We start from the raw sequence: 25,978 nt of genomic DNA on the forward strand, positions 1-25,978 counted from the left end.
ATCTGTCTTGCAATTGGGTTTTCATACTGTAGGAAGATACTGGCAATATCCTTCATAGACACAGTGGCAGGGCTCTCCAAATTTGGCAGCTTTAAGATTAGTGGACTTCAACTACCAGAATCCCCCAATCAATATTTCAAAGCTGGATCTTCAGCTTGGAGAAGTAGCAGGTAGAAGGGAAGAGGTAACTCTGGTAGATCCGGCCTCTCCGGTTAACCCAAAGCAACATGTGCTGGAGGACGTGTGTGATCAAGGATGGAAGGAGAGAGGAACAAGGGCTAAAACCCCTGGGACAATCTCAGCAACAGAATGGCAGCTGAAATAAATGCGTTGGACAATATCCATGGCCCCCAAAAGTCCCAAAATAAGGGAAGTTGCTGCCACAGTATCAGTAAAGGAGGACAATTTAAGACTGCCCGGAGGATGGGATGCACCAGGGGTCAGATAAAGGAGACATTTTGAAGAGATGGCAGAAAAAAAGAATTCACCAGGGCAGGTTTGTGAGAAAAAAGTTGATAACCTCTTGGATTTCCTCATTCTTTCCTTTAGAGGTGTGAGGTTGAAATGTGACTATAAATCTGTGATTAAAAAGTGATATAACTATTCTAACTACTCCTACTGTGATTATGACGATCGTAAGTTTAAATTAAATTAGAAATATTAATTTCTGAATGGTTCTATCAACTTGGTATCCCTCCTGTCTTTAAAGAAAGCACATGTTTTATATAGTAGTCTCAGTGAAAGTTTTGAAATTTGTTACCTCAAACAAGGATTATTTATCTGTTTCCTTCCTCGCAATCTAGTTCCACCTTGCACATTAATGAACTGAAGATGAAGCATATATAGAGCATTCTCACCCCTGGACACAAAACAATAGGGTGCATTTCAGGATTTGAAGATTATTCTTTTTGTAAACAACAAGGCCAACCTCAGTCGTGCCCGTTTGTGGTTTGGGCTCAGAGGTGAGGGGAAGGCAAGTAATGGGGTGGGGGGGTGGGGGGCTCAGCAGTGAAGATGACAGGCAATAGTTAAGGCCGGAAGTAATAGAAAAATGGTTGCAGAAGAGATTTCCACCTTGTGGGAAGTTCTCCCTGCGTGATGGGAAGGAGAAGCCTGGGGGCAGTTTTTGGAGCCGATGTCAGAGTCAGCAGCCTGGGTGGCTTTGAGGCCAAGTGAAGGCGCTCTTCCTTCTGCCATTTCTCTCGCGCAGGGAAGGTGGGCGCTGAAACGGTGCCACAGGTGGGGCAGGGACTCCTACCTGAAGGGCCTCCATCCTATAGAAATGGAGGATTGCATCTTTGGTGCCCCAGAGTCTGAATTGGAAGCAAATGAGGAAGAGGCAGGTTCCCCCGTCAGATGCGGCCACAACGTCTAAGGCTTCCGCCAGGGCAGGAGACGGATCAAAACCAAGGACCAGTGAGGGTCAAGCAGACAAGCGGGATCCCTTGGTGCAAACACCGGGGAGAGCCGGAGGGAAGGGGCTGGGAGCGCGGCCGGTTGAGACACGCGCTCGGGGGCCCAGCCTGCAACAGGTGCCTTCGCCACCTGGGAAAGGAGCCCCGGCCAGAGAAGCCACCGAAGGCGGCGGCGGCGGGAGCATCGGCCTTTGTCTGGGCTGAGCGTCGTTCAGCCTCGTTGAAGGACTCAGCCGAGGAGCCGCTCAGCTGAAGTGCGCGAATCCCCCGAGAGGAGGAGAGGGCAGCCCGGGAAGTTACACGGGGACGCGCGCAGCCCTCCGCTCCCCTCGCGCGGTTTCTTCGTCTGGGCAGCGCGGCGGCGGCTCCTACCGCCCTCCCTCCCTCCCTCTCCCTCTCCGTCTGCGCTCCTGAGCCGCGCGGAGGGCTGGCTGGGGATCCCCCGGAGGAGGGAGCGGCAGAGCGGAGCGCTCGGCGCCGGTTCCCGCCTTTCCCCCACCGCTCCTCCCGCGTCGCCCTTCTCCGCCGCCCCTTCTTCCTTCTCCCCTCTCCCGCCTTCCCTTCTCCTGGAGTCGCCGCCTGCAACGCCGCCGAGCGGGGGAGCCTGCGCGGCTACCCGGGGATTCAATGCCTGCCCCGAGCCCCGCTGGACTGGCCGTCCGGAAAGCCCCCCTCGGGGCGACGCCTGGGAGGAAATGAAGGCGGCGGGGAAAGCGAGCCTTCCTGCCCCGCCGGAGCGCCCGGACAGCCTCCTCGTCCCCACCTGGGCAAGTACCCCCGCCGGCCTTTCCTTTGCTTCCCTTCCACCTCGCCGCCGCCGCCGCCGCCCAGCCCGAGTCCGCCTCCTGCGGCCACCCCCGTCCCGTCCCTACTTCCCCGGCCCTCCCGGGCTCGGCGGGAGGCGGCCGAGGTGGGCGCTCGCTCTCCTCCGGCTCCGTCGAGCTCTCAAAGTTGCCCGTCGAGGCAGTTGGGCGGGGAGGGCGGCGGAGGGGGGGGAGCAGCAGCGGCCCCTGGACGGGCACGAGGGCGGCAAAGGCTCCCCTTTCGGGGCGGGCTGGGCGGGGGGCGGCAGGCGGGCGTCCCCCTCCTAAGACCCGCGGAGGAGGGGGGGGTTTAATTGCTGGTTTTTTTTGGGGGGGGGCTTCTCAGTTCCTGAGGAAAAGTAGATGGTCTTCCCCGAAGTTCTGGCGCCGAAGCTTCTCTCTTGCCGCCCCCCCCCCCCGGTCCAGCTCGGACCCAGCCAGACCTTGAAAGCCCCAGGCGGGAGTTTCCCCCTCAACCCTTCCGCTTTGGGGGACTGGGGGGCGGTTGCCTTCCCGGTTTTGCCACGGAGGATCCCTCTGGGCACTTCCATCCTCCAGGTGGGGGCCAGGAAACCCGGTCCCGGTGGTGTGTTTTTTTTTGTGTGGGTCGGCTGCGTTTGCTCCCGCCAGTCGGCGGCTGAGGGAGCCCTGCAGGTGGAGAGGATCCGAACCAGGGCGAGTGCCGGTCAGTTTCAGACCCCATGGATCCCCCTGAGCGCTCCTGTCTCGGGGGGGGGGTGGGGGGGAGCCCCTGTAGTTTGATTACGAAGGTCTCTCAAGAGTTTCCCTCTCTGGGCTGGAAGCGTCTCCCCCCCCCCCCCCCCCACGGACTCTGCTGGCCCCTGCTAGATGATGCCTTTAGGGTTACATCTTCAGACAGACAAGGTGGTGCAACTCTTCGAATACATGAACCCAGGTTAAGCGTGTATTTTCCTTAGATTTAGAACCCTCTTTAAAGAAATGGAAAAGGTTAAGTGGAGGAGACTAGACTGGCTGTTCAGTGGTGTCGCTTTTCAGCTGCCTCTTCTTGTACATGTGTAGTTATTAGAGATTCCTCCCTTTCCATTTCCCTCCAATAATAAATGCAGCCTGTTCAATCAAATAATAGATTAAGGAATTAAATAATAAAGAGTTGATCCTAGCATTTAAACACTCTGAAGTATACATATAATTTATATGGTTTAAGTCTATACTTTCAATATGAGATCATTAAATATACTGGATTCTGACTATGATTATTACTTATATTGGAGTGAAATAAATAATTGGGGAAAATTTCAGAATTTCATTGGGAAATAGTTCTTGTTTTTTGCTAGATAACTGCTTTGGGATTATAGAAAATTCATGATGTGCAGTGTAGAAAGCTCAGTTTTATCAGATAATGTGACTGGCTAGTCTAGAATCAACTAGTCCAACTAACACCCGCTCTCCCAGCAAAGATTGTTAATATTACTTTCTCCTTGCTCCCTGCTCTTTTTAATGAAATGTGGAGATTTCCTGTGTGCAGAGTATAGGCTTTATTGATGGAGTATGATGATCCTTTGATAGTTGCAGTTATTTAGCCTGGCCTTTTCTGTTACCCTTTAATCTCTGATTTCCAAGACCTCAGTCCATGCGGTATAAGAATGTAAATCACGGTACACTAAGAGGAACATATATGTATCTCTAGATTCAAAATATTATCACATTAGAAACATCCTGGAATCAAAAATATGTTTTATTTGATATAGTGACTCAGTTAAGTGAAGGAAGCAATTAATTTTTCAAGGGATGGGCATATGACGAAAACAATTATCTGTAAAGAGCTGTACGGACTTCAGATTCAAATGCTGATACTTTGTGTTAGTAAAAATAGTAGTCATAACTTTAACTATAAATGTGTATTGTTAGAGCACCTTACAGAGGGCAGATACCCATAGGCATACGGGCATTTCCAGGGAAGTGAGTATGGATCAGTTTAAGATTCTAGGCATTCACATTAGACTCGTTTTTAAAATCATGTTTAAATTGCAGTTTATTAATGAGATCTTTCAGTTAAATGATATACTGAATCTAAATTAATGAAAGTGATTACATGTTATATAGTGTGCCTTTGTTTCATCTATATTATAATTAATTTTATTTACATTAAATGGAACCAGAAAATGTTTGCTGTTTCAATTATAGTTTCTACTTATCTTTACTGAGTGAGTTCCTATGGAAGTAGGAAGACTCCTAGCAAAAGGCACTGCGTAATCTTCAGGAGGTGTTGCTGATAGTAGTAATTACTCCTTTTGTCACTCTTAAGGATTGTTGTTTGAAATTAATTGCTGGCTTGGTTTGTCAGCTTTTCAAATATCACACTGGATGATGCATTTTCTTTAATGAACTACTCTTTAGATTGCTGATATTTTCTGCAAACAAAATTATCTCACCTGCCTTACTTTGAACTAAATTGGCATTATTTAACTGTTATTTGAAGCAGTAAACCAAGCTCTTTGATATCTTTGGTAAGACAAGCCAATTTCTATATTTGGAAAAAGAATGGGATGCTTTGATTATGTAATATAAGATGGCTGGATTTATTTATACACACATTGGAAGTTCATGCATGTATATTTTGAAAAGTTTTATTAATTAAAAGAAAATATGCTTATAAGTATTATTAATTATATATAAATTAATTCATAATTTTTTTACTTAAGCTAGAAATGTGCACAGATTTGATGCAAGAGGTAATCAAGTCAAGGATATATTGACTGTGAGTGAGTCTAAATGGATTATTAATACATGATTATGATTTACAAAAGTCCTTCTCACTGACAATGTTATTTTGAGGATTCATTTTATTTCAATCTCAATTGCAAAAAAAGGTACAGTTGGCTCAATCACAATTTATACAAAACATCTGTATAAAAATCTTCCTACAACTTGTACTAGCATCCCTTTCTCTTCTTAAAGGACATCATGTGCTCACATTTCTGGGTGTGCAAAGTTGCTCCGGATATTCTAAAATAATCCAATCTTGTTTGGATTACTCCAGTAGTTGGTAGGTCCAACAACGTTTCCTTGGATTCAGTGAAAAATTTCAAAAAGTCAACAACTGTGACTGTGTTGTCCTATTATCAAAGGGGAAAAATGACTAGATCTACCTTTTTCTATGTTTTAGCAAAGTTTTGAGTTTTATGAAGGAATAGAAATGTTATAGAAATCAGTCTAATGCTTTTTGAGCATTTTTTTAAAACAATGGCGATGATTGTGGGGAAATAAGTTACAGAAAGTAATTTATTACTAGTTACTTTATTAGTAAACTATTACTAGTTACATTTTTAGTAAAACCTAAGGAAAATGTTTTGTCATATTTCACAAAGGCTGCCTGGTGTGTGTGTGTGTGTGTGTGTGTGTGTGTGTTTGTGTGTGCGTGTATGCATGTGCATGCAAGTGTTCAAAGCAAAAAAACAACAACAACACTGTCCTTAATCTTAATCTATAATAAAGTTATAATTAGAAATTGATGTAAAGGTATTTGGGATTAACCATTATTTCTGTAAAATGCACCAAGTTGGCTAGCTCCCGAAACTCCTTGGGTAAGAGATGAGAGAATTATAGAGTGAAATTAACGTAAACACTAAGGACCCGTCTTGAGCCTCATGATCTTTCCATTTTTAAGAAAACTATGATTTTTTGACTAAAATTAGTCTGATCACTCAAGGTAAACCTGATCAAAGTCATGCATCTAGTCCTTCATTTCCTTCCCCTCATTCTACTCCAGGAGACCAGGAAAGACACTTGGTTTGTGATTCAAAGTCAAATGAAACTTTTAATTTATAAGAAAATAAATATTATATATTAATAGTCACATTGGATTTTTTTCCTGATGCCTTACTTTTTTTCTTGTCATGAAAATAAAAAAAGGTTCTAGAGTGGCTTAAAGTCTCAAAACTGGTAGTCTGAAGACTGTCTCAGTTTGTAGCTGTAAAGTTGCTTGCTATAGCACCACATTTCCATCTTTTGCATCTTCCTAGAACTTCGTAGAAACATAACTTTGCTAGGTTAAATAGAAAAGCAACCTAGAACTAAGGAGAAATTTCCGTAGAGTGAGAACAATTAATCGGTGGAATGACTTGCCTCCAGAAGTCGTGGGTTCTCAAACACAGGAGATTTTTAAGAAGATATCGGACAATCACTTGTCTGAAATGGTATAGGTTTCCTGCCTGAGCCCCAGGGGGTTGGATTAGAACATCTCCAAGATCCCTTCCAACTATGTTATTCTGTATAAATTCTGTACGTAAACTAAAAAAGGTGTAGATTAAGATTCACACCGTGGAAAAATGAAAATCCCTTCTAAATTTACCTCTTTCTTCCCATAATCTGGATATAACTGAATCTGATGTATGTATCTAAAATCTATTTATTTTAAGTGTTGGTTGGAAAAATATGCAATCCATCTGTGGTGAGGCCGTGGGGATTCAGATTATATAGTCCTGTATTTGTTTATCCATGCAAACAGACACAACAGTCCTGGAGAAGACAATTTCACCAATGTCTTCCATAAATAGCAGATGTGTGAAATTCCTGTCAGATCAAAAACCCAAACGAGGTTTTGTGAAACTTATGAAGAGCAAAGCATTAAAACTAGATAAGACTGTGGAATGGGATTCATGAGTCTGAAGGAGTTAAATGATTGACTTAACCATCTGCAAACCCAAAGAGCTTAATCTGATCATTAAATCCTACAATTCCCCAGAAGGAATAAAGAGCCCAGATATTTGACTAGTCCACTTCTGGAAGGTTTTGTGGATACCAAAGAGATAGCAATAGCAATAGCAGTTAGACTTATATACCGCTTCATAGGGCTTCCAGCCCTCTCTAAGCGGTTTACAGAGTCAGCATATCGCCCCCAACAACAATCCGGGTCCTCATTTCACCCACCTCGGAAGGATGGAAGGCTGAGTCAACCCTGAGCCTGGTGGGATTTGAACAGCCGCAGAACTGCAGTCAGCTGAAGTAGCCTGCAGTGCTGCATTTAACCACTGCGCCACCTCGGCTCTCGAGGTGCTTGGGCACATAAGGCCACAAGGCTAGACTTGTTGTACCCATGGTATACAATAAAGAAACTTCTTTAAATGGTTGTAATTAGAGGTATTGCATGTATTTAATTCTCCTTTTACACTCTATGCTTGTTTAGATGTATATTTCTATTGCCATGAGTGATGCGAAAAGCACATTTGTATAAAACTAGTATGTGGATGTTTTTCCATTATCTGGTCCTTTAATAACTTGAGCAAATATAAAGTTAATTGCTTGAATTGTTTGAGCATGGGAACTATTTAAGAAGCTACTATTGTATGTTTAATCTTCAGCTTCCCAACTCATGTAATAGCAATGACATGTTTCCCCTGCCTTCAGGATGAAAAGCGATTGGGATACTTTCTTCAGCAGTGATCACTATAGATACATTTGGGGTTGCTGCAGTATTATTCACCTGCAGAAATAGAGATGTGGTGATTTTACTGTTGTCTGCTCTTTGTGTGCTTTTGACTTTTTATTACTTTACCTCGTAAGCTGCTGTGGAAATTCTAGTGAATTGTGGAATGATAGAAAATCAAGTAAGAAAGATTAATTTTGAATAATTGCAGCCAGTCTTTTGGCTTCAAAAGCAGGAATCAAGATTGTTGATCAAAGAAGGTTCTTTTTATAGTCATACTTTCAGATACTTTCAAGTATTGAAGACTAATAGAAATGAGACCTTGTGGAAGATAAGGATCCAAGCAACTGAATTTAGTTTCCTAACAACTTCACATGCACCTAAATAAATTCCATTTCCCACCACATTCTTCCCTCTTTTTTTAAAATAATAAAGTACTTTCATTTCTTGTTATATTAGCTAATAAATGGGTAGCAATACTATAAAGTTAAGATATTTTGTAAAAAATAATAATGTGAGCAGCTGTTTCTATGGAATAAACTGAAGCTATTAATACAGCTAGAAGTTCTAAATTCAGTACTATAACATTTATATTATAAACATATGTTATATATTATATTTCTAACAAACTCTTTGCACTAGGTAGATGTGATGGATTAACTTTTAAATGTCTTGATCTCAAAATAGACAATTTACCACTTCACCTATTTAGATTAGTAATTTATAAAGATTTGTGAAAGGTTCAGAGCATCACAAGTTACTCAGATCCGCTTTAGGATTCCGGCTGTGCTTAAGGCATGCCTTGCTTAAGTTTATTCTCTTGCAAACCTGTTAAAGTCCTAAATATTCCATTCATTCATTTCTTTCCCGGTAGTAGAGAGTCATAGCTTCGAGTGTTAGCTTCAATTCCAAGTCATTACTTTAATTTGTTAACATCTGAATATTTTTTTTTACTGTTTTCTTTTTTTTTTTTTTTAAGATTTTATTGGTAAAAAGAAAATACAACATCCATAGCTTGTAGCAAACAATACAACTACATTTCGCGATATTCCCATACTATCAAATCATTATAAACATCAAAGGTTAGGTATCTTTCCCTCCCTCTTTTCTTCCCTCCCCCCCTTACTTCCTTCTCCCCTGCCTTCCCTCCTTTCTTTTCTCCTTTCCTCCTTTCCTTCCCCGTCCTTTCTCTCCCTCGGTCCCCCCCTCCTTCTCACATACCTTTCCTCCTTCCCTGCCTCTTTCCCTCCTCCTTCCTTTTAATCTCCCTCCTTTCCTCCCTCCTTCCTTTCAACTCTCCTTCTCTCTTTCTTTCCCTCCCTCTTTCCCTCTTTACTATCCTCTTCTCTTCCCTCCCTCCTTCCTTCCCCAGTTTTTCCTCTTTCTCCTCTCCTTCTTTCTTCCCACCTTCTTTCCCTTCTCTTCTTTCTCTTCCTCCTCTTTATCCTTCCCCCCTTCTTCTGCCTTTCCTATTCCTCTCCTTTCTCCTCTCCATCCTGACTTCCCTACTGCCCTCCCTCCCTCCCTTCTAACCTTTATTACATTTGCATGTTTTCCTCAGCTGAGGACAACCTGGTTTTCTTTCCCTTTCCTTGCTTGAAGAGGCAAGGATTATAAGTCCTCTCGCCTCATCTAAAATGAAGTTTGATCGCTAATTTCATGCAGGTAATTATAGCGGATTTCCTATCAGCTTTTTAAAGTTTTCCCAACATTGTAGCGTAACAAAATTGCTCGACGGTGGGTTCTCGCCCCTGATACATTTCTCCTTTCGTTTATCTCTCAGTTGTTGTATACTGTTCATTTGAGTTATTAGTTTAATCGTATTAGGTTAGTCAGCTATCTCTTTTTATGTCTAGGTCTTTACTGACTCATCAAGCCATTTGTATAGCTTCTCCCAGACTGTATAAAAGTCTGTGTCTTCTTTGTCATTAATTCGCATCGTCAGTCTATTCATTTCTGCTAGTTCTAAAATTTTATTCATCACCATAGTGTTGGTGGGGGCATTTTCACTCTTCCAGCACTGTGCGTAAACAATCCTTGACGCTGTCAGAATATGGACTAGGAGGTATTGGTCAGATTTGCAAATTTTTTGATCTATTATTCCTAATAAGAAAGTTTCCGGCTTAAGGCATAGTTTAATTGACAGGATTCCATTCAGCCATCCTAGTATTTGCTTCCAATATGCTTTGGCTACCGGACACGTCCACCACATATGGTAGTACGTGCCCAGCACCGTTTTACATTTCCAGCATATGGCCGAAACTTTTGAAGACATTTTCGCCAGTCTTGTCGGTGGAAGATGCCAGCGGTAGAACATTTTATATATATTTTCTTTATAGGCCGTCGACTTTGTCAATTTTAGGTTCCATTCCCAGACTCTTTCCCAGTCGTCTAGGTCTATTGTGTGGCCAATGTTTTGGGCCCAGGTTACCATGACTTCTTTTACCCTTTCTGCTTCCGTTTTTCGAATCAGTAAGCAGTTGTATATTTTTGAAATTAATTTCTCATCTGGTCCAATTAAAATTTTATCTAATTCCTGGTTCTTGTTCTGGAAGCCAAGTTGTGCTAGATCGAATTTGTGTTTGTTTTGAATTTGGAGATATGGCCACCAATCAATGTTTATTCCCTTATCAGCCAAATTTTCCCTGGGGTTTAGTTTGTTTTGGTCGTCTAGCAGCTGTTGGTAGGTAACAATTTTATCCAAGTTTACCAAATTCGGGTATATCAGGGCTTCCGTCGGAGATATCCATTTAGGTAGTTGCGTGTAGTATCTCCTTCTAATTTCGAGCCAGTCCTTAATCAATACCCCCCTTAAATGGTGACTACTAAAATAATTGTGGATTTTATTTCCCTCGCACCATAAGTAGTTGTGCCACCCGTATTGCAGGTCGTGGCCCTCTATTGTTAAGATTCTTTTATTAGCTAACATTACCCATTCTTTTATCCACATAGTTGTTGCTGCTTGATGATATGTTTTCCATTCCGGTAATCCCATTCCCCCTTGAGTTCTTTTATCCTGCAGGTGCATATATTTTATTCTGGGCTTTTTACCATTCCATATAAAGTTTCGAATCATTTTGTCCAAATCATTATAAAATTTTTCCCCTAGCTTAACCGGTGCCGTTTGAAATAGGTAGAGGATTTTTGGGAGAACATTCATTTTAATTACTGCGACTCTTCCCATCAGTGATAGTTGTAGTTTTGACCAGGTTTTTAAGTCCTTTTGGGTATTCTGTAACAACTTATCATAGTTGTCTTCTTTTATGGAAGAGCACTTCGCAGACAGCCAGATCCCTAAATACTTAATTTTTTTAGTTACCTTTAATTCCATTGTTTCCTCTAGTTCTCCAATCTGGTTTTTGGGGAAGTTTTTTATAATCATTTTTGTTTTTTCCTTGTTTATTTTTAAACCGGCCACACACCCAAAGTTCTCAATGTCCTTCATCAAATTCGGTCCTGAAAGTAAGGGGTCTTCTATGATAAAGACCATGTCATCCGCGAAGGCCTGTACTTTATATTGTTCTCTTTTTATGGTCAAGCCCCTAATTTCCTGATTTGATCTTATCCGATTTAAAAGGACCTCTAGTGACGTAATAAATAGTAGTGGGGAGAGCGGGCACCCTTGTCTAACACCCTTTCCAATTTGTATCCTCTCCGTTAGTTCCCCATTGACTATAATATTTGCAGATTGCCGTGAATATATAGATTCTATAATCCTAATAAATTTATCGCCAAATTTCATCATTTTTAGTTGAGTGGTTAGAAAGTTCCAATCTAGGTTATCAAAGGCTTTCTGAGCATCGACAAAGATTAATGCGAGTTGTTTCTCGGATCTTGTTTGATAGAATTCCAGGGTATCAATTATTATTCTTGTATTGTTTCTAATATGTCTTTTTGGGAGAAAGCCGTTTTGATCCGAATGTATACTCTGATTTAATATTATTTTTAGTCTTTCCGCCAATATTGATACAAAGATTTTGTAATCTGCATTTAACAGGGATATGGGTCTATAATTTTGGACCTTGCTACTGTCCGCCTCTTCCTTTGGTATTAGGGTGATGTAAGCTTCCCCCCATGATTTTGGGACCCTACCATTTTGTAATGCCTCATTACATAGTTCTAATAGTTTGTCTTCTATGGTATTTTGAAGTTTTTTATATATTTCCGACGGAAGCCCATCCGGCCCAGGTGTTTTATTGTTTTTTTGTTTTTGAATGGCCTTTTTCAGTTCTTCTTGTGTGATTTCTTTATCGAGCATCTCTCTCATCTCCTCCGACAAGACTGGAAGCTTCTGCTTTATAAGGTATTTTCTAATGTCTTGTTCATTAATTTCGTCTTGTTTATATAGTTTCCTATAATAGTTCTGTACTATCTTTTTCTTTTCTCCTATTTCTTGTTTCAGATTCCCCTCCTCGTCATACAGTTGTTTAATAATTCTTTTGACCTTCTCCTTTCTTATTTTGTGGGCCAACCATCTCCCAGTTTTATTTGCATGTTCAAAATAATTCTGCTTCATTCTCTTAATGTTTTGTGCTATTTCCTCTTGAGAGATCAAATTTATTTGGTGTTTAATTAACTCTCCTTTTTCCCTGTGTCTACTATTTTCTGGCTCTTTCTGGGTCAGCAGTTCCGTCTCTCTTAATTCTTTGTTCAGTGTATTAAGTTTTTCCCTGTGTATTTTGTTTCTTCTTATTGTATAGGCTATGGATATTCCCCTCACAACTGCCTTCATCGTGTCCCAAACATTTTGTATTGAGGTCTGCTCTTTACCGTTTTCTTTAAAGAAGTAGCCCAGTTCCTTTTCTATTTGTTGTACAAATTGTTTCTCTTGTAGTATGTTCTGGTTTAATGTCCACCTAGCTTTTAACCTTGCCTTCCCTTTCCATTGCCATAAGACTGGGTGATGATCGGCCCACTTGTTGGTTATTATTTCAATATTTACAGTATCCATGAGTAGCTCCGAGTTTGACCAAACCATGTCGATACGGGACCATGAATTATGTGGATGGGAGTAAAACGTGTACTGTTGCATCTTGTCATTCATTGCTCGCCAGACATCATAAAGATCTAAATCCTTCACCATATTTACATAGGCAGACGGTAGTTTCCTTCTTGTGCTTTTCTTGTGAGTACCCTTATAGTCCATCTTACCGTCTGCAATAGCGTTGAAATCCCCTAGAATACATATATTTTGCCACTCTATTTCATTTATCCTCTTATATAGATTAATATAAAATCTCTCTTGTTTTTGATTTGGGGCATAGATTCCAACTAGTAAAAATTTTTTCCCACAATTAATTATCTCCACCATTAATACCCTACCGTCTTTGTCTGCATATATTAATTTGGGGTTCAACCATTCTTTTATATACATTACAATTCCTCTTTTTCTGGTTTGTGCTGACGAGCAGAATGTTTTACCTAGTTTTGGACAGACCAACAGGTTATTGTATTTTTCTTTAATGTGGGTTTCCTGCAGACAGATTACATCTAACTTTTGTTTCACTAGATCCAACAGTACACGTTTTCTTTTGGAAGTTATGTTAAGACCATTTACATTTGCTGATAGTACATTCGTTTCCCATTCTTCAATTCCCTTACACGTTATTCGCTTTGAGGGCGCCTTTGGATCGAGTCTCGATGGGTGACCTTGCTCTCGGATCTTCTCTGCCATATCTCTCTCGTTCTCTGGCCTCTCCTGGCCCCCGCCCCCCTGGTTGAGTGTCAATTATAGTGTCCTCCTGTCTTAAAAGTCCTTCTTTATTAAATCTCTCATCGTCTGCTAGTAAAAGTTCCTGGAATTCTTGAGCTTTCGCCAAGGTGTCTATTCGGTATTTCTTTTCCCTCCATGTTATCAGCATTCCTTCTGGAAGGAGCCATCTGAACTGGATTCTGTCTCTGTTTAAACGTGTGGAGAGGAAGTTGTATTTCCTTCTCTTCTCTCTGACTCTTCGTGGAGTCTGTTTTAAGATGAGAATTTCTTTACCTTTGTATGTTAGAGAGTCCCCTCTTATTGTACTTAGAATGTCCTCTCTCTCTCTTTTACTGTTTTCTTGATAATATCCTCTTTAATCTAGTCTATGACAACCTATAGCCTTTGATTCTATGTAGTCCTAAGCTCCTCACTGTAGCACCCAGACCTCTTCTGATCATATTTTTCTGAAATATGGCAACACAGACTCTTTTCCTTTTACTGTTATTATGTATTTATAGTAATTGTAATCTGCCCTATAACTGGACATTATTAGCAACATACAAGTGTAAAAATGAAAATGATAAAATCAGTTATACAGATCTTCAAGTTGATATCTATAAAATTGACTAGAGCAAACCTTTGCAGACACAAAACATCTTTTAATTGTTTGTGGAAGGTTGACAGATATGTGAAAGCATGGGACAACCACAGAGAAACATATAGCGTACATCCTAATCTTGTTCTTAGGTGTATCTTATCCAGGGCATCTTACTCTGGTTAGGTGTAGTTAGTACTGTTATTCTGCAACCTCGGTATCTATTTGTGGGGACTCTCAGAATCCTCAGCAATAACCAGAGTGGCTAAGAAATTTAGGGAGATCAGACAGGCTGCAGAAATCGGATTCAAAATCAATAGCATCAAATATTGCTGTTTTAAGTGCCTTTGTGATTAAAAAGGCAAGTAAAAACAAGTAAATATGTAAATAAATAAATCACCATCATTTCAGCCATTGTCTATCCACTGCAGGATTAAGGCCTCTTCTATATGTTTCCAACCAATATGGTCCTGAGTTTTTTTTTTTTTTTTTGCCTGCTGGCAATATTAATTGATGTTGATCCATCTTGTTTTAGGTCTCTTCCGTTGATGCCTTTTATCAAGTGTGATCTATTTCACGACTGCCTTGGTCCACCTATCATCAGTTTTTCTTGGTATGTGACCGGCCCAATTCCGTATCAGTTTTTCTACTCTCTTGATGATATCCTACACTTTGGTTTGTTCTCTAATCCATGTGCAGGACTTTCTATCTTGTCTTGTAATGCCAAACATGTATCTTTCCATGGCTCTTTATGCCACTCATAGCTTTTGTATGGATTGTGAAGTTATTGTCAGGTATCACACACTGATTGAAAACTATTCTCTTCAGGCACAGGGGGGGTTGTCCTTGAATAAATAAATAAATATCCAAAGTAATTTAGCTGGTTTCAGTTCTGTGTACCTACTTTGACTTGGGTGATGGAAGGCATCACTTGCTCCTTATGCCAGGCAGGAAGATGTTTTGAGCCGATCTTCATTTGCTTAAGCAAATGTCTAAGCATTTATTAAGCTACTGGATCCAGCTACGGTATATTTTACTAAGATTATACCTGAAATATTTTAAGGTATAATGCTTCTAAATTATTTGTCTGAGTCAATAGTGCCATTAAAATGTTTTTTTCAAAAAATGAGTAGATTCTTCCAAAGTAATTGTTTCATTGTCGTGAAAGCTAATGCTAAATTTTATTTTCTACATGACATAATATATTTTTCCTAAAAAATATGGAAATAGCTGAAAATGATTAAATAATAAAAAGAAGAAATGAGCAGTTGATGCTCTTATAATAAACCTGCTAAGATTTCATGACAATATAAGATTATAATCTCCTTTTTTGGGGGGGGGAGGGATGCACGAAAGAAATGCTTTACTCAGGGACAAAGACTGGATAATTTACAACAAAAAAAAGCTATATTGACGTTAACATAGGAGGCGTTCAGGGAGAGAGAGCCTGCTGTGCTCTTTTTAGGGCTGCTCATTCATCTTTGGTCCTCACCTGGCATTGGCTCCCTCTCACCACCTGTGGTTTCCAAGTGGCTGTGACACATCCACGCCCAGTAAATCCCCTCGACAGATCAAACCCAGGGCGCAAAGCAGGTGAAGGCAGCCAACCTGGCTCATGGTGGGAAAGGGCTGTGTTTTTCTCAGAGTGTGGGATGGGCCCTGGCAGATTGAGTGGAGGAGGCTGATTAACAGTTCAGCAGTCAAGAAGGCAGACCCAGCAGAGGTTGTGGGGTCACTAAGAGCACAAGACACTTGGACCTCCAGACCACCCACTGCAGTGGGAAAGGTCTCGGTCATCATGGTTCTCCATGCCACTGAATTAAGGACTGCTCTGCTGAGGAAATGAGACCATTCCTTTGCAAGGGCTCTTCCACTTCCATCACCTGCATATTTCTTTTCTGCAGTTCATCTTCATCTACAACTCATCATCTCATTCCAAACCTGGTTTGTTGAGTCCAGCAGTGGAGGAGTGGTGGAGCAACAAGTGGAGATGATCCCTGGCAAACCTGCACATGGGTAGATATTGGACCAGAGTTTGCTCATCTCAGAACCCAGGGCAGAAGAGCAGAGGTGGGGAACCGGTAGTGGCGTCAGCGGGAGGCTCTGCCCACCTGCCCAGATATCATCACGGATGTTTTGCACATGTGTAAAAGGTTCTGCGCATGTGCAGAAGTGCTGCGCACAAGTGCTCCCAGTTCTGAACTGGTAGCAAAGGTAAGAGGACAACTAGGCAGCCCTTCTGAGATAGCACTTCCCGCCCTCACATGAGGAAGGGGTTAGAAAAGGAAGGCTAAAGATTCTTACTCCACAATGTCTGGCTAGTTAACATCTAGCGGCTAGCAGATCATCTCCTTAGTAGTCAAGAATCAAGAAAAATGAATCAAAGAAAACCCATTTTTGGAACCTGGAATGTCTGTATCTTGCTCGATAGAGACAATATGTCAAGGCCTAAAAAAGGAACTTATAGCAATCAAACTTCACTGTAACAGCATTATCATTATTGCACCTCGTGAGGTCAAGCCGGCAGACGTGGCTTCATTACAGGAAACAATCTCTTCCTTTGTCAGCTTCAAAATTACTTGTCCACCCTTATTACGTCTGTAGATTGCTGTCCCACAGCCCTGTTTTGGGTGATTCAAGCCCTCCTGGATAAAAGAGGGACTCAGATTTTCTTGTGGTTGGATGCTGGCTCTGGTGCCAGGCTGGGAGAGAGACCTAAGATGCTCAAGCTGTTCTTGTCTTGCCTGGTTATCTGGGGAGGAGGTGATGAAGTGATCCGGGCCCCGAGGATCTTTAGGTCCACGCCCCTCCTGGCTTGGGAAACAGCTTGGGCGTGCGTGCGTGTCTATCGTATGTGTTGATTTTTCTTTGAGCAAGGACATTGTTTCTTTTCCTTTAAGGAAGACTTGATTCACCCCCTCCCCCCATAAGAGCCCATCACTGGATCCCTTTATACCGGGCACCTTTTGCTCAGTATCTTTTTTTGGAGAAGGTGATTGAAAAGGTGGTTGCACAAAAGCTTCAGGGTTTTTTTGATGAAGCAGTTTTTGGCAATCCTTAGTGCTAATTTTGCATGGAGAAATAGTTTCCCTGAAGGTCTATACCTTGGAGAATCTCCTAGACTCATGACCACTGCTTTATAGACTGGCAGAGATTGTGACAAGAGTCCTTTGCCCAGCTCCAGGTGATGCACTAGTAACCCTAGTTTTGGAGCAAGGAGTTGTGGCAACAGCTATTCATGCATTTATGACTGAATTATTGCAATGTATTTATGTGAGGTTCCCTTGAAGATCAAGTCAGGTTAGCATCATCATTAACATTTCAGAAATTAGTGAAAATGGAAAAAAAATAAAGTATTTTGGAATCAAAGAGTGGATTTTTTGGGATATACTTGTTTAATTTATTATTCCCATACTTATTAATATTCTTGTTTTTTTTTTGAGGCTTTACATCTTTTTACAGATCTAATTAGTGAGAATCAGTATAAAATGTGGCCACATATTAACTCCAAGAATTAGTGAATAATAGTTAAACATTGAAATGATTGAATATATGAGAGTTTTGGAAGTCTAAGCATTAAAGGTAAAGTATTCTACAAAAGTATCCATCTTGTTCAATCAGTATAGAAATATATCTCAGAGTGAAGTCTTATGATTTGCTTGAACAATCAGGACTGGAAGACTTATGTATTTCTTTCTCTAGATGCTTAAAGGCCGGGGAGGCAAAAGTCCTTGATTAATCGTATTCTTCTGTCTTTCTCAAGTCTGCATTTGCATATATCAGCATTCCTTTCTATCTTTTGCACTCCAAATATTTTTAACTTACTCATTTGGAAGGCTTGGGAATTTGTAAGATGTCAAATGCTAAACAAAGTCAGAATTATACCAGCATTAAGTTGAAGTGGTGATAGGTAAAGTATAATTCTGATTGAGGATAAGAAGCTGAATGCTATCAAATATAGAAGCTGTTGCTACTATCCAGTGAATAAGCCACTGAAGAAGGTGGCAGATCTGCTCTTAACGCTTTGGGAGACAAATGAAAGCATCCTCATGCATTTGCACTGATCTCTTTCTTGCAGAAGGGGAAATGGCAAGGAATATACTCTATGCCATCATAATATAATAAGGAAAAGTTCTTGGGAGGTAGCAAGCCATGAATTATAAGGACAGCTCATAATCTGTATGACTTAGAAGCAGCAGTTTTGCACATAAATATTTTGTATATGAGAGGCCACTTTCCTACTCTGAGTTTTTCTTAAAAATGACATGTGAACAGGCAACCCATGATGATAGTGTCATATTGAGGGTCGTGAAGGTTTTTTTTAATGAAACCCCCTGTGTTACTTGTTTTTTTATTCAGCAACTCAGATGAGTAGAAGTAAATAAATGTCTAGAACTTTTATTACTTATTTTATGAGCAAAAACTCCCTTACTTTGCACATTCACAAATTTGTACGTATCTTCTTAATTGTGAGGCTAGTTGTGAATTCTAAAAGGGCACAATGACAACTGTGATTGTGATGTTACTTCAGCTTTCCTTTGCTTTATAGACCTACGGAAGTTGTAAATCTGAGGAATGATCATAAAGTTACTTTTTCATCACAATTGTAATTGTGAATGGTCACTAACCAGGCGGTCTCTAAATCAGGGGTCCCCAAACTTGGCAACTTTAAGACTTGTGGACTTCAACTCCCAGAATTCTCCAGCCAGCAGAGCTTGCTGTCTACCGTTGAAGTCGACTTCTACTAGTTGAAGTCTCCAAGCCAACAGATCTGGCTGGAGAATTCTGGACTCTGGATCAGGCTGGCAGGAAAGTGGTGCCTCTGGGGTGAAAAATTAGGGCAGAGTTCCTCCTCCTCCCGCTCCAAAATCCCAGTGTGCCTTTGTGACGAGCCTGGCATTAACTTCAGCAGTACTACTCTTCACTGAATTTTTAAAAAGCAAAACAGTTGCCTTTTTAAGTGTGCATTCTATACAATAAATTCTTTACAATATATCTGAGATTAACTTTTTTTTCTTTATAAAATGTTGACCCTTTGAATAGCCAAGTTCAAAAACAGTCCTTGTACTTCAGGGGTGGGTTTCAAATTGTTTTACTACTGTTTCGGTGGGCGTGGCTAGATGGGGGCATGTGACTGAGTGGGTGTGGCCAACTTGATGTCACATGACCCCCTCACCAAGCCATGTCCACTGAAATGGTGAAAAGTTTTGAGCTGGGGGGAGGGGTCAGTACAGATAGTCCTTGACTTATGACCACAATTGTGCCCAAAAATTCTGTGGCTAAATGGGACATTTGTTAAATGAGTTTTACCCCATTTCATGACTTTCCTTGTCAGGGTTCTTAAATGAATCCCTGCAGTTGTTAAGTTAATAATAAGGTTGTTAAGTGAATCTGGCTTTCCCATTGACTGTGCTTGTTAGGAGGTCGCACAAAGTGATTGCACGACCCTGAGACTCTGCAACCGTCATAAATATGAGTCAGTTGCCAAGCATTTGAATTTTTATTACATGACCATGGGGATGCTAACACAGTCGTAAGTGTGAAAAATGGTTGTAAGTCATGTTTTCAGTGCCAATGTAACTTTGAATGTCCACTAAATGAACTGTTGTACGTAGAGGAGTACCTGTATTTTTTAAGGACATTGCAGAATTACCTATGGGATAAACTCAAGGGAGGATTAAAAACAGCACAATTTTTATAGAAAGCAGATTATTATTATTTTTTAAAATAAATCTTGAGGCTGCGATCGTCAACTGTTCTTCCTTGGAAGTAAACCTCCCTGAATTCACTGGAACATACATTTGAGTAGGTATGTAATAATATTGCACTTTAAATCTTGGGAAAACAAATAGACTTGCTTCCCCCTGGGATTTAAGAATGAATACCAAAAATGCCTGGCGGAGCTTATTTCAAACCTTAGCATAAATATAACAACTAAGGGAAAGTATTTTAGAAGAATTTTATTTATATAGTTTTATCTTATTACTATTTGTTAGCCGCCCAGAGTTACTCTGTGGTAAGATGGGCTGCTAATAAATTCAATCAATCAATCACTAAATAAGGAAAAATAGTTTTTTATTAGAGACAACCATGATCAGAGTTCTGTTCTTGATGCAAGTATGTTAATTCAGCTGGAAATATACACATACATGCAAGCAAACCGCTTTTGGTGAATCTAATGCCTTATTTAGCCCTATTTTGGACAATTCTTTCAAAATTCTGCTTGGCCATTTCAAATCAAATGAAATCCTACTCCAGTGTTAGGAGGGTGTAATTCAAGGAACCCGGAGTGGGATGATGGAGCCCATCAAATGGCTTATTATAAAGTTTCCTAAATAAATAAATAAATAAATAATAAATAAATAAATAAATAAATAAAAAATGAATGAATGAATGAATGAATGAATGAATGAATGAATGAATGAATGAATGAATGAATGAATGAAAGGGGTGTTACACAGGATTACAAAGCATAGAAGATACATCAAAGTTTAATTTAAAACAAAAGAACCCTTAAAATATAAAATGTATATATGAAACTAAGCGTGTAAAAAATCTAAAAGGAGATATGTCCATTAAATGGATGTAGGGGGAAACAAAATTTGATATATAGCAAACTAAATGTACCATAATACAATGCGCTCTTAAATAGCAAACTGAATATTCTAGTTTATTGGTACAAGTCAACGTTGGATGGATTTTAAGCATTGCTGCTCAAAACCCAACAGCACGTGTTCTAGCACGATTTGTATCTTGAAGCAGTAAGGCCCCTATCGAACTGTGTGCTCTGGGTATTTATACAATAATGGTGACATGAGGCTACAGGAAATGTGTTTGTAACAGAGGAACACATGCTCTGTTGTTTCTGTGTCTCCACAGTCCCAGAGACGTTGTCTCTTCTGATAGAAAAGTTTCCTATATTGGCCTTCAGGGACAACTGAGGGGAGGGCATGACATTGTGTCAGGATAAAGAGCTTCTGTGGTTAGGCACTTAAGGTTGTTTATTATTATACTTTATTCATTAAACATGAAACTCAAGTCAACTGAACATTCAAAAATGCATCACAAATACCATTGACTGGTACTAATGGTTGATATGGGTTGCTGCCAGCATCCCTGGTATCAACCAAGGACCTTCTTAAAATATACAATGTTCCGATTAGCACTGGTTTTTTTTTTGCAGTTCTGCTGGTGTTATTGCAGGAAGCTGCAATTTCTTGATGTGTTTTGTAAAATTCTTGGACATGGTACCAAGTGCCCCAATGACAATGGGTATCACTGTTACATGTTTCATCCACAATTGTGTAGGATGTTGCTGCTGTTGTTGTTATTGTTATATATTATGATTTGTGTTCTGTCATCTCTCTTCTGTAACTAATAAAGTACACCTACTGGCTTATCCATGGCTCCTGTGTTCCCTCCCACATCACTGTGCAACAAATGGCGACGAGGGTGGGATAAGCAATTCCCACAGGGCCTGGATCAAGAAAAAAGCCAGTCGCAGCCACCTCTGTTACGCAGAGGTCCAGAGGCTACCCGAGGCTACTGTCCAGCAGCAGCAGCTGTGGCCACCGCGGCGTCTATGCCAACTTGCACTGGTGCCAAGGACGAGCAGTGGACAGCGGAAACCGAGGCCAGCATGCGCCCAGCCAAACCAGTTCCTAGCCAACTGTCTGGGCCCGAGGTCATTGGGTGGTCTGGCCACTCCGCCTGCTTGCAAAGCCAGTCCGCCTCCCTACACATGAGATCAGCCTGCCAATCTCCAGGAGAGCTGCCTCTACTAGCCGTCGCCGAAGCCGAGAGCCGAACTCTGCCTCACCACCGGCCTCCGTTCTTCAAAACCGCACTGCCGGCTCGCCCTCTACGCCCTCGCCCTCACCTACTGCCTCCGCTCCGTTTCGTGGCTTCAAGAGTGACACACCGGTCGAATTGAAGTCATTTAAGCCTCTGCCGGCTTGCAGAACTGCCTTTACAAGTTGTCAAAGCCTTCCGAGCCAAGCCGCAGCTCAAATACACATTCGGCTACATTGTAACAGCCTTCTACCTTCCTGAAACCATCTTGCTACTTTGTTTCTTGCTGCCGGTCTAGCCGGTTTTCATCAATACAGTGTTACGAAACATGCTGAAAATGAATTAAAACAAAAAGGAATGTGAGGGGAAGTTATTAAAACAAAAATAAATAAATTAACGAAATAAAATGGTGAATATGCACTGGGGGGTAAGGAGAGTGGGGAAACTAAATTAATTGAAAAAGGAGTTGAAACTACTATGCTTCTGGGCGTGTTCTTTTACTGTATTCATTATTTTTGAATTGCTAAAGTTGATAAAACCCCCCCCCTTCAACTGAGCTGGGGGGGAAGGAGTGTTATATATTATGATTTGTGTTCTGTCATATTCAAAAGGGCTAGCAACTGCTCTGTGCTCCCTGATTGGTTGGGACACAGAAGAAGCTGTTGCTAGCGTACTCTGATTGGCTATTGCTGCCTATAAATACTCTGGTGACCGTTGGAACCGTTTGAATTGCTGTCATCTCTCTTCTGTAACTAATAAAGTACACCTACTGGCTTATCCATGGCTCCTGTGTTCCCTCCCACATCACTGTGCAACAGCTATTGCAGAGTACTTGTTGAATTCATTGACAACAAAGGTTGGGGAGCTGGCTAGGTCCAATTGTTGCTTGGTACCTAATTTGGGCTATTTAATTTTTTGGCCTGACCTATCCCGTGCTGAGTAGGGATTAAAGTTGTCCGTACTGTTTCTATTTTAAAGATACTTTCAAAGAAATCTTATTAGTGTCTTGAAGTTCTTCATCATGGCGAACTAAGCAGCAGTTAACCCTATCCCAGTATTTTCTTTTCCATTTTTATTTGGAATACCGTTCCGTGTGATAGCACAGAATGGTATTCCAAATACACTGAGTTCTAAACATCTTGTTTTCTTTGGTCAATGAAGCCAAAATCTGTTTTCAGGAAACAACCTTGCACTGGTTTTTGAAATATGCCGTAACAAAATATTTTCTTCAAAATTTGCTTATCAGGATAAGTGGGCAAAATGAAAGTGAATATGTGTCAAAGAAATTTGATTTTTTTAAAAAAATGAAAAATGTGCATTTTGAAGAATGTTTAGCTTTATCGTTTTAGTGTTTCCATGACTTTAACTTTTGTGTATATTTGTGTCGAATTTTCTATCTCAATAAAAGAAAAAAAGGCCGTAGTTGCACAATCATGCTGGAATCCCTTAGCTGCTCTCTTTAGTTGTAAATGTCAGCGGACGGATTTCTGTAATGAGACTTACCAACTCTCCAAATGTTATAACCTTGAAATGCAGAGACTGTTTAGCACAGTCTAATCAATACAATCTCATTTATCATCTCCTTGTGAAGCTTGGACTGTTGCAGGCACAAAAATGGATTTCTAACATTGAGAAGAGAAAGCTTTGGGGGCAAGAAATCGGTAGGAAACTTGGTTGTTCTCTACAATATTTGAACAGTGCTGATATTTGGAATCCTGGGTCTCTTTTGGCAGCTAATAGATAGATAGATAGATAGATTGATAGATAGATTGTTTATTTATATGCCGCCCTTTTCCCTGGGGGGAATCAGGGCGGCTCACAATCAAAAGGGAAGGGGGGACAGACTTTTACATATAAGACAGTACATGATTAAAAACGCAACATTCATACCATTCGGGCTGGTAACAATCTTTAGCCCCAGGCCTGACGGGATCTGAGTACTTGAGAGACCGCCTTCTGCCGATTACCTCCCTTCGTCCCATCAGATCGCACAGAGTGGGCCTCCTCCGAGTTCCATCCGCCAGCCAGTGCCGACTGGCGACTACGCGGAGGAGAGCCTTCTCAGTAGCAGCTCCGACCCTTTGGAACGATCTCCCCGTAGAGATTCGCACCCTCACCACAGTCCAGAGCTTCCGCACAGCCCTTAAGATCTGGCTATCCCGTCAGGCCTGGGGATAAGATCCTCATACACCCCACCCGAATGTTGAATGAATGTTGTGTTTTATTGCTATTATTATTTGTATTCACATATTATTTTACGTTTTGTCTTGCACCCCCTTCCATGAGTTGTAAGCCGCCCTGAGTCCCCTCAGGGAAAAGGGCGGCCTATAAGTGACAATAAAATGAAAAAAAAAAAAAAAGGGATAGCCAGATTCTAAGGGCTGTGCGGAAGGACTGGAGGGTGGTGAGGGTACGAAGCTCCACGGGAGATCGTTCCATTGGGTCGGGGCTACCACCGAGAAGGCTCTCCTCCGCGTGGTGGCCAGTCGGCATTGGCCAGCGGATGGAACTCGGAGGAGGCCTAATCTGTGAGATCTAATGGGTCGTAAGGAGGTGATCGGCAGTAGGCGGTCTCTCAAGTACCCAGATCCACTACCATGAAGGGCTTTATAGGTGGCAAGTAGCACCTTGAAGCATATCCGGAGATCGACAGGTAGCCAGCGCAGCTCGAGGAGGATAGGTGTTATGTGGGTGAAACGCGGTGCACCCACGATCGCTCGCGCGGCTGCATTCTGAACTAGCTGAAGTCGCCGAATACTCCTCAAGGGCAGCCCCATGTAGAGCACATTGCAGTACTCCAGCCTAGAGGTCACAAGGGCCCGAGTGACTGTTGTGAGGGCCTCCCGGTTCAGGTAGGGGCGCAACTGGTGCACCAGGCGAACCTCGGCAAATGCCCTCCTGGTCACAGCTGACAAATGGTGTTCGAAAGTCAGCTGTGGGTCCAGGAGGACTCCCAAGTTGCGAACCCTGTCTGAGGGGTATAATGTTTGACCCCCCCAGCCGGAGAGATGGAATATTTGCCAAATTGGCGGGAGGGAAACACAACAGCCACTCGGTCTTATCCGGGTTGAGTACAAGTTTGTTAGCCCTCATCCAGTCCCTAACGGCTTCAAGTCCCTGGTTCATCACGTCCACCGCTTCATTGAGTTGGCACGGGGCGGACAGATACAGCTGGGTATCGTCCGCATATTGATGGTATTTTATCCCGTGCCGCCGAATGATCTCGCCCAGCGGTTTCATGTAGATGTTGAAAAGTAGGGGAGACAGGACCGAACCCTGCGGCACCCCGTATGTTAGGGGCCTAGGGTTCGATCTCTGCCCCCCAACTAACACCGACTGCGACCTGTCCGAGAGGTAAGAGGAGAACCACTGCAACACAGTGCCTCCCACCCCCACCTCTCGCAGTCATCGCAGAAGGATACCATGGTCGATGGTATCAAAAGCCGCTGAGAGGTCAAGGAGAACCAGGATAGAGGCGTGGCCTCGATCCCTGGCTCTCCAGAGGTCATCAGTCAATGCGACCAAAGCGGTTTCTGTGCTGTAACCAGGTCTGAAGCCGGACTGGAATGGGTCAAGATAGCTGGCTTCCTCCAAGGCCCGCTGGAGCTGAAAGGCCACCACCTTCTCAACAACCTTCCCCACAAGGGGGAGGTTGGAGACTGGACGGTAATTGTTAAGAATGGCTGGATCCAAGGATGGTTTCTTCAGGAGGGGTCTCACCACCGCCGCTTTGAGTGCGGGGGGAAAGACCCCCTCCCGAAAGGAGGCGGTAACAACTGCCTGGATCCAGCCCCGTGTCACCTCCCTGCTGTTGGCAACCAGCCAGGAGGGGCACGGGTCCAGTACACATGTGGAGGCACTCACAGCTCTCATGGTCTTGTCCACGTCCCCAGGGGCAACATCCTGAAACTCAACCCAGCGATGGTCTACCAGATTATCCCCTTGTGCCTCGGCTGGATCTGCAGAATCGGAGTCCAACTCCGACCGAAACCGAGCAACTTTGTCCGCCAAGAACTGGACATACTCTTCAGCCCTACCCTGTAAGGGGTCCCCCGTATCCCTCCTATTTAGGAGGGAACGGGTTATCCTAAACAGGGCGGCCGGGCGGGACTCGGCGGAGGCAATCAAGGTGGCAATATAAGATCTTTTTGCTGTCCTAATTGCCCTGATGTAATCCTTGATGCACAATGTTAAAAGTGCTCGGCTCGATTCGGATTTGTTGGATCTCCATAAGTGCTCTAGGCGTCTCTTCCGGCGCTTCCTCTCCCGGAG

At 42.2% G+C, this 25,978-nt stretch overlaps 1 protein-coding gene across 3 annotated transcripts in view; it reads left to right on the forward strand.

The window, feature by feature from the left end:
* The first annotated feature begins 1,581 nt into the window (after positions 1-1,581).
* The window catches only part of SNTG2 (syntrophin gamma 2), a 228,335-nt gene continuing 203,938 nt past the window's right edge, over positions 1,582-25,978 (forward strand). The window contains exon 1 of one of the 3 annotated variants that reach the window (XM_032213408.1): positions 1,582-2,182. In XM_032213408.1, coding sequence (XP_032069299.1) covers positions 2,111-2,182 — 72 coding nt within the window. In that variant the 5' untranslated portion in view covers positions 1,582-2,110. The remainder of the gene's footprint in view (positions 2,183-25,978) is intronic. The other 2 variants (XM_032213409.1, XM_032213410.1) reach the window with 2 other exon arrangements.

Source organism: Thamnophis elegans, chromosome 3 (assembly GCF_009769535.1).
Source record: "Thamnophis elegans isolate rThaEle1 chromosome 3, rThaEle1.pri, whole genome shotgun sequence".
NCBI lineage: Eukaryota > Metazoa > Chordata > Lepidosauria > Squamata > Colubridae > Thamnophis > Thamnophis elegans.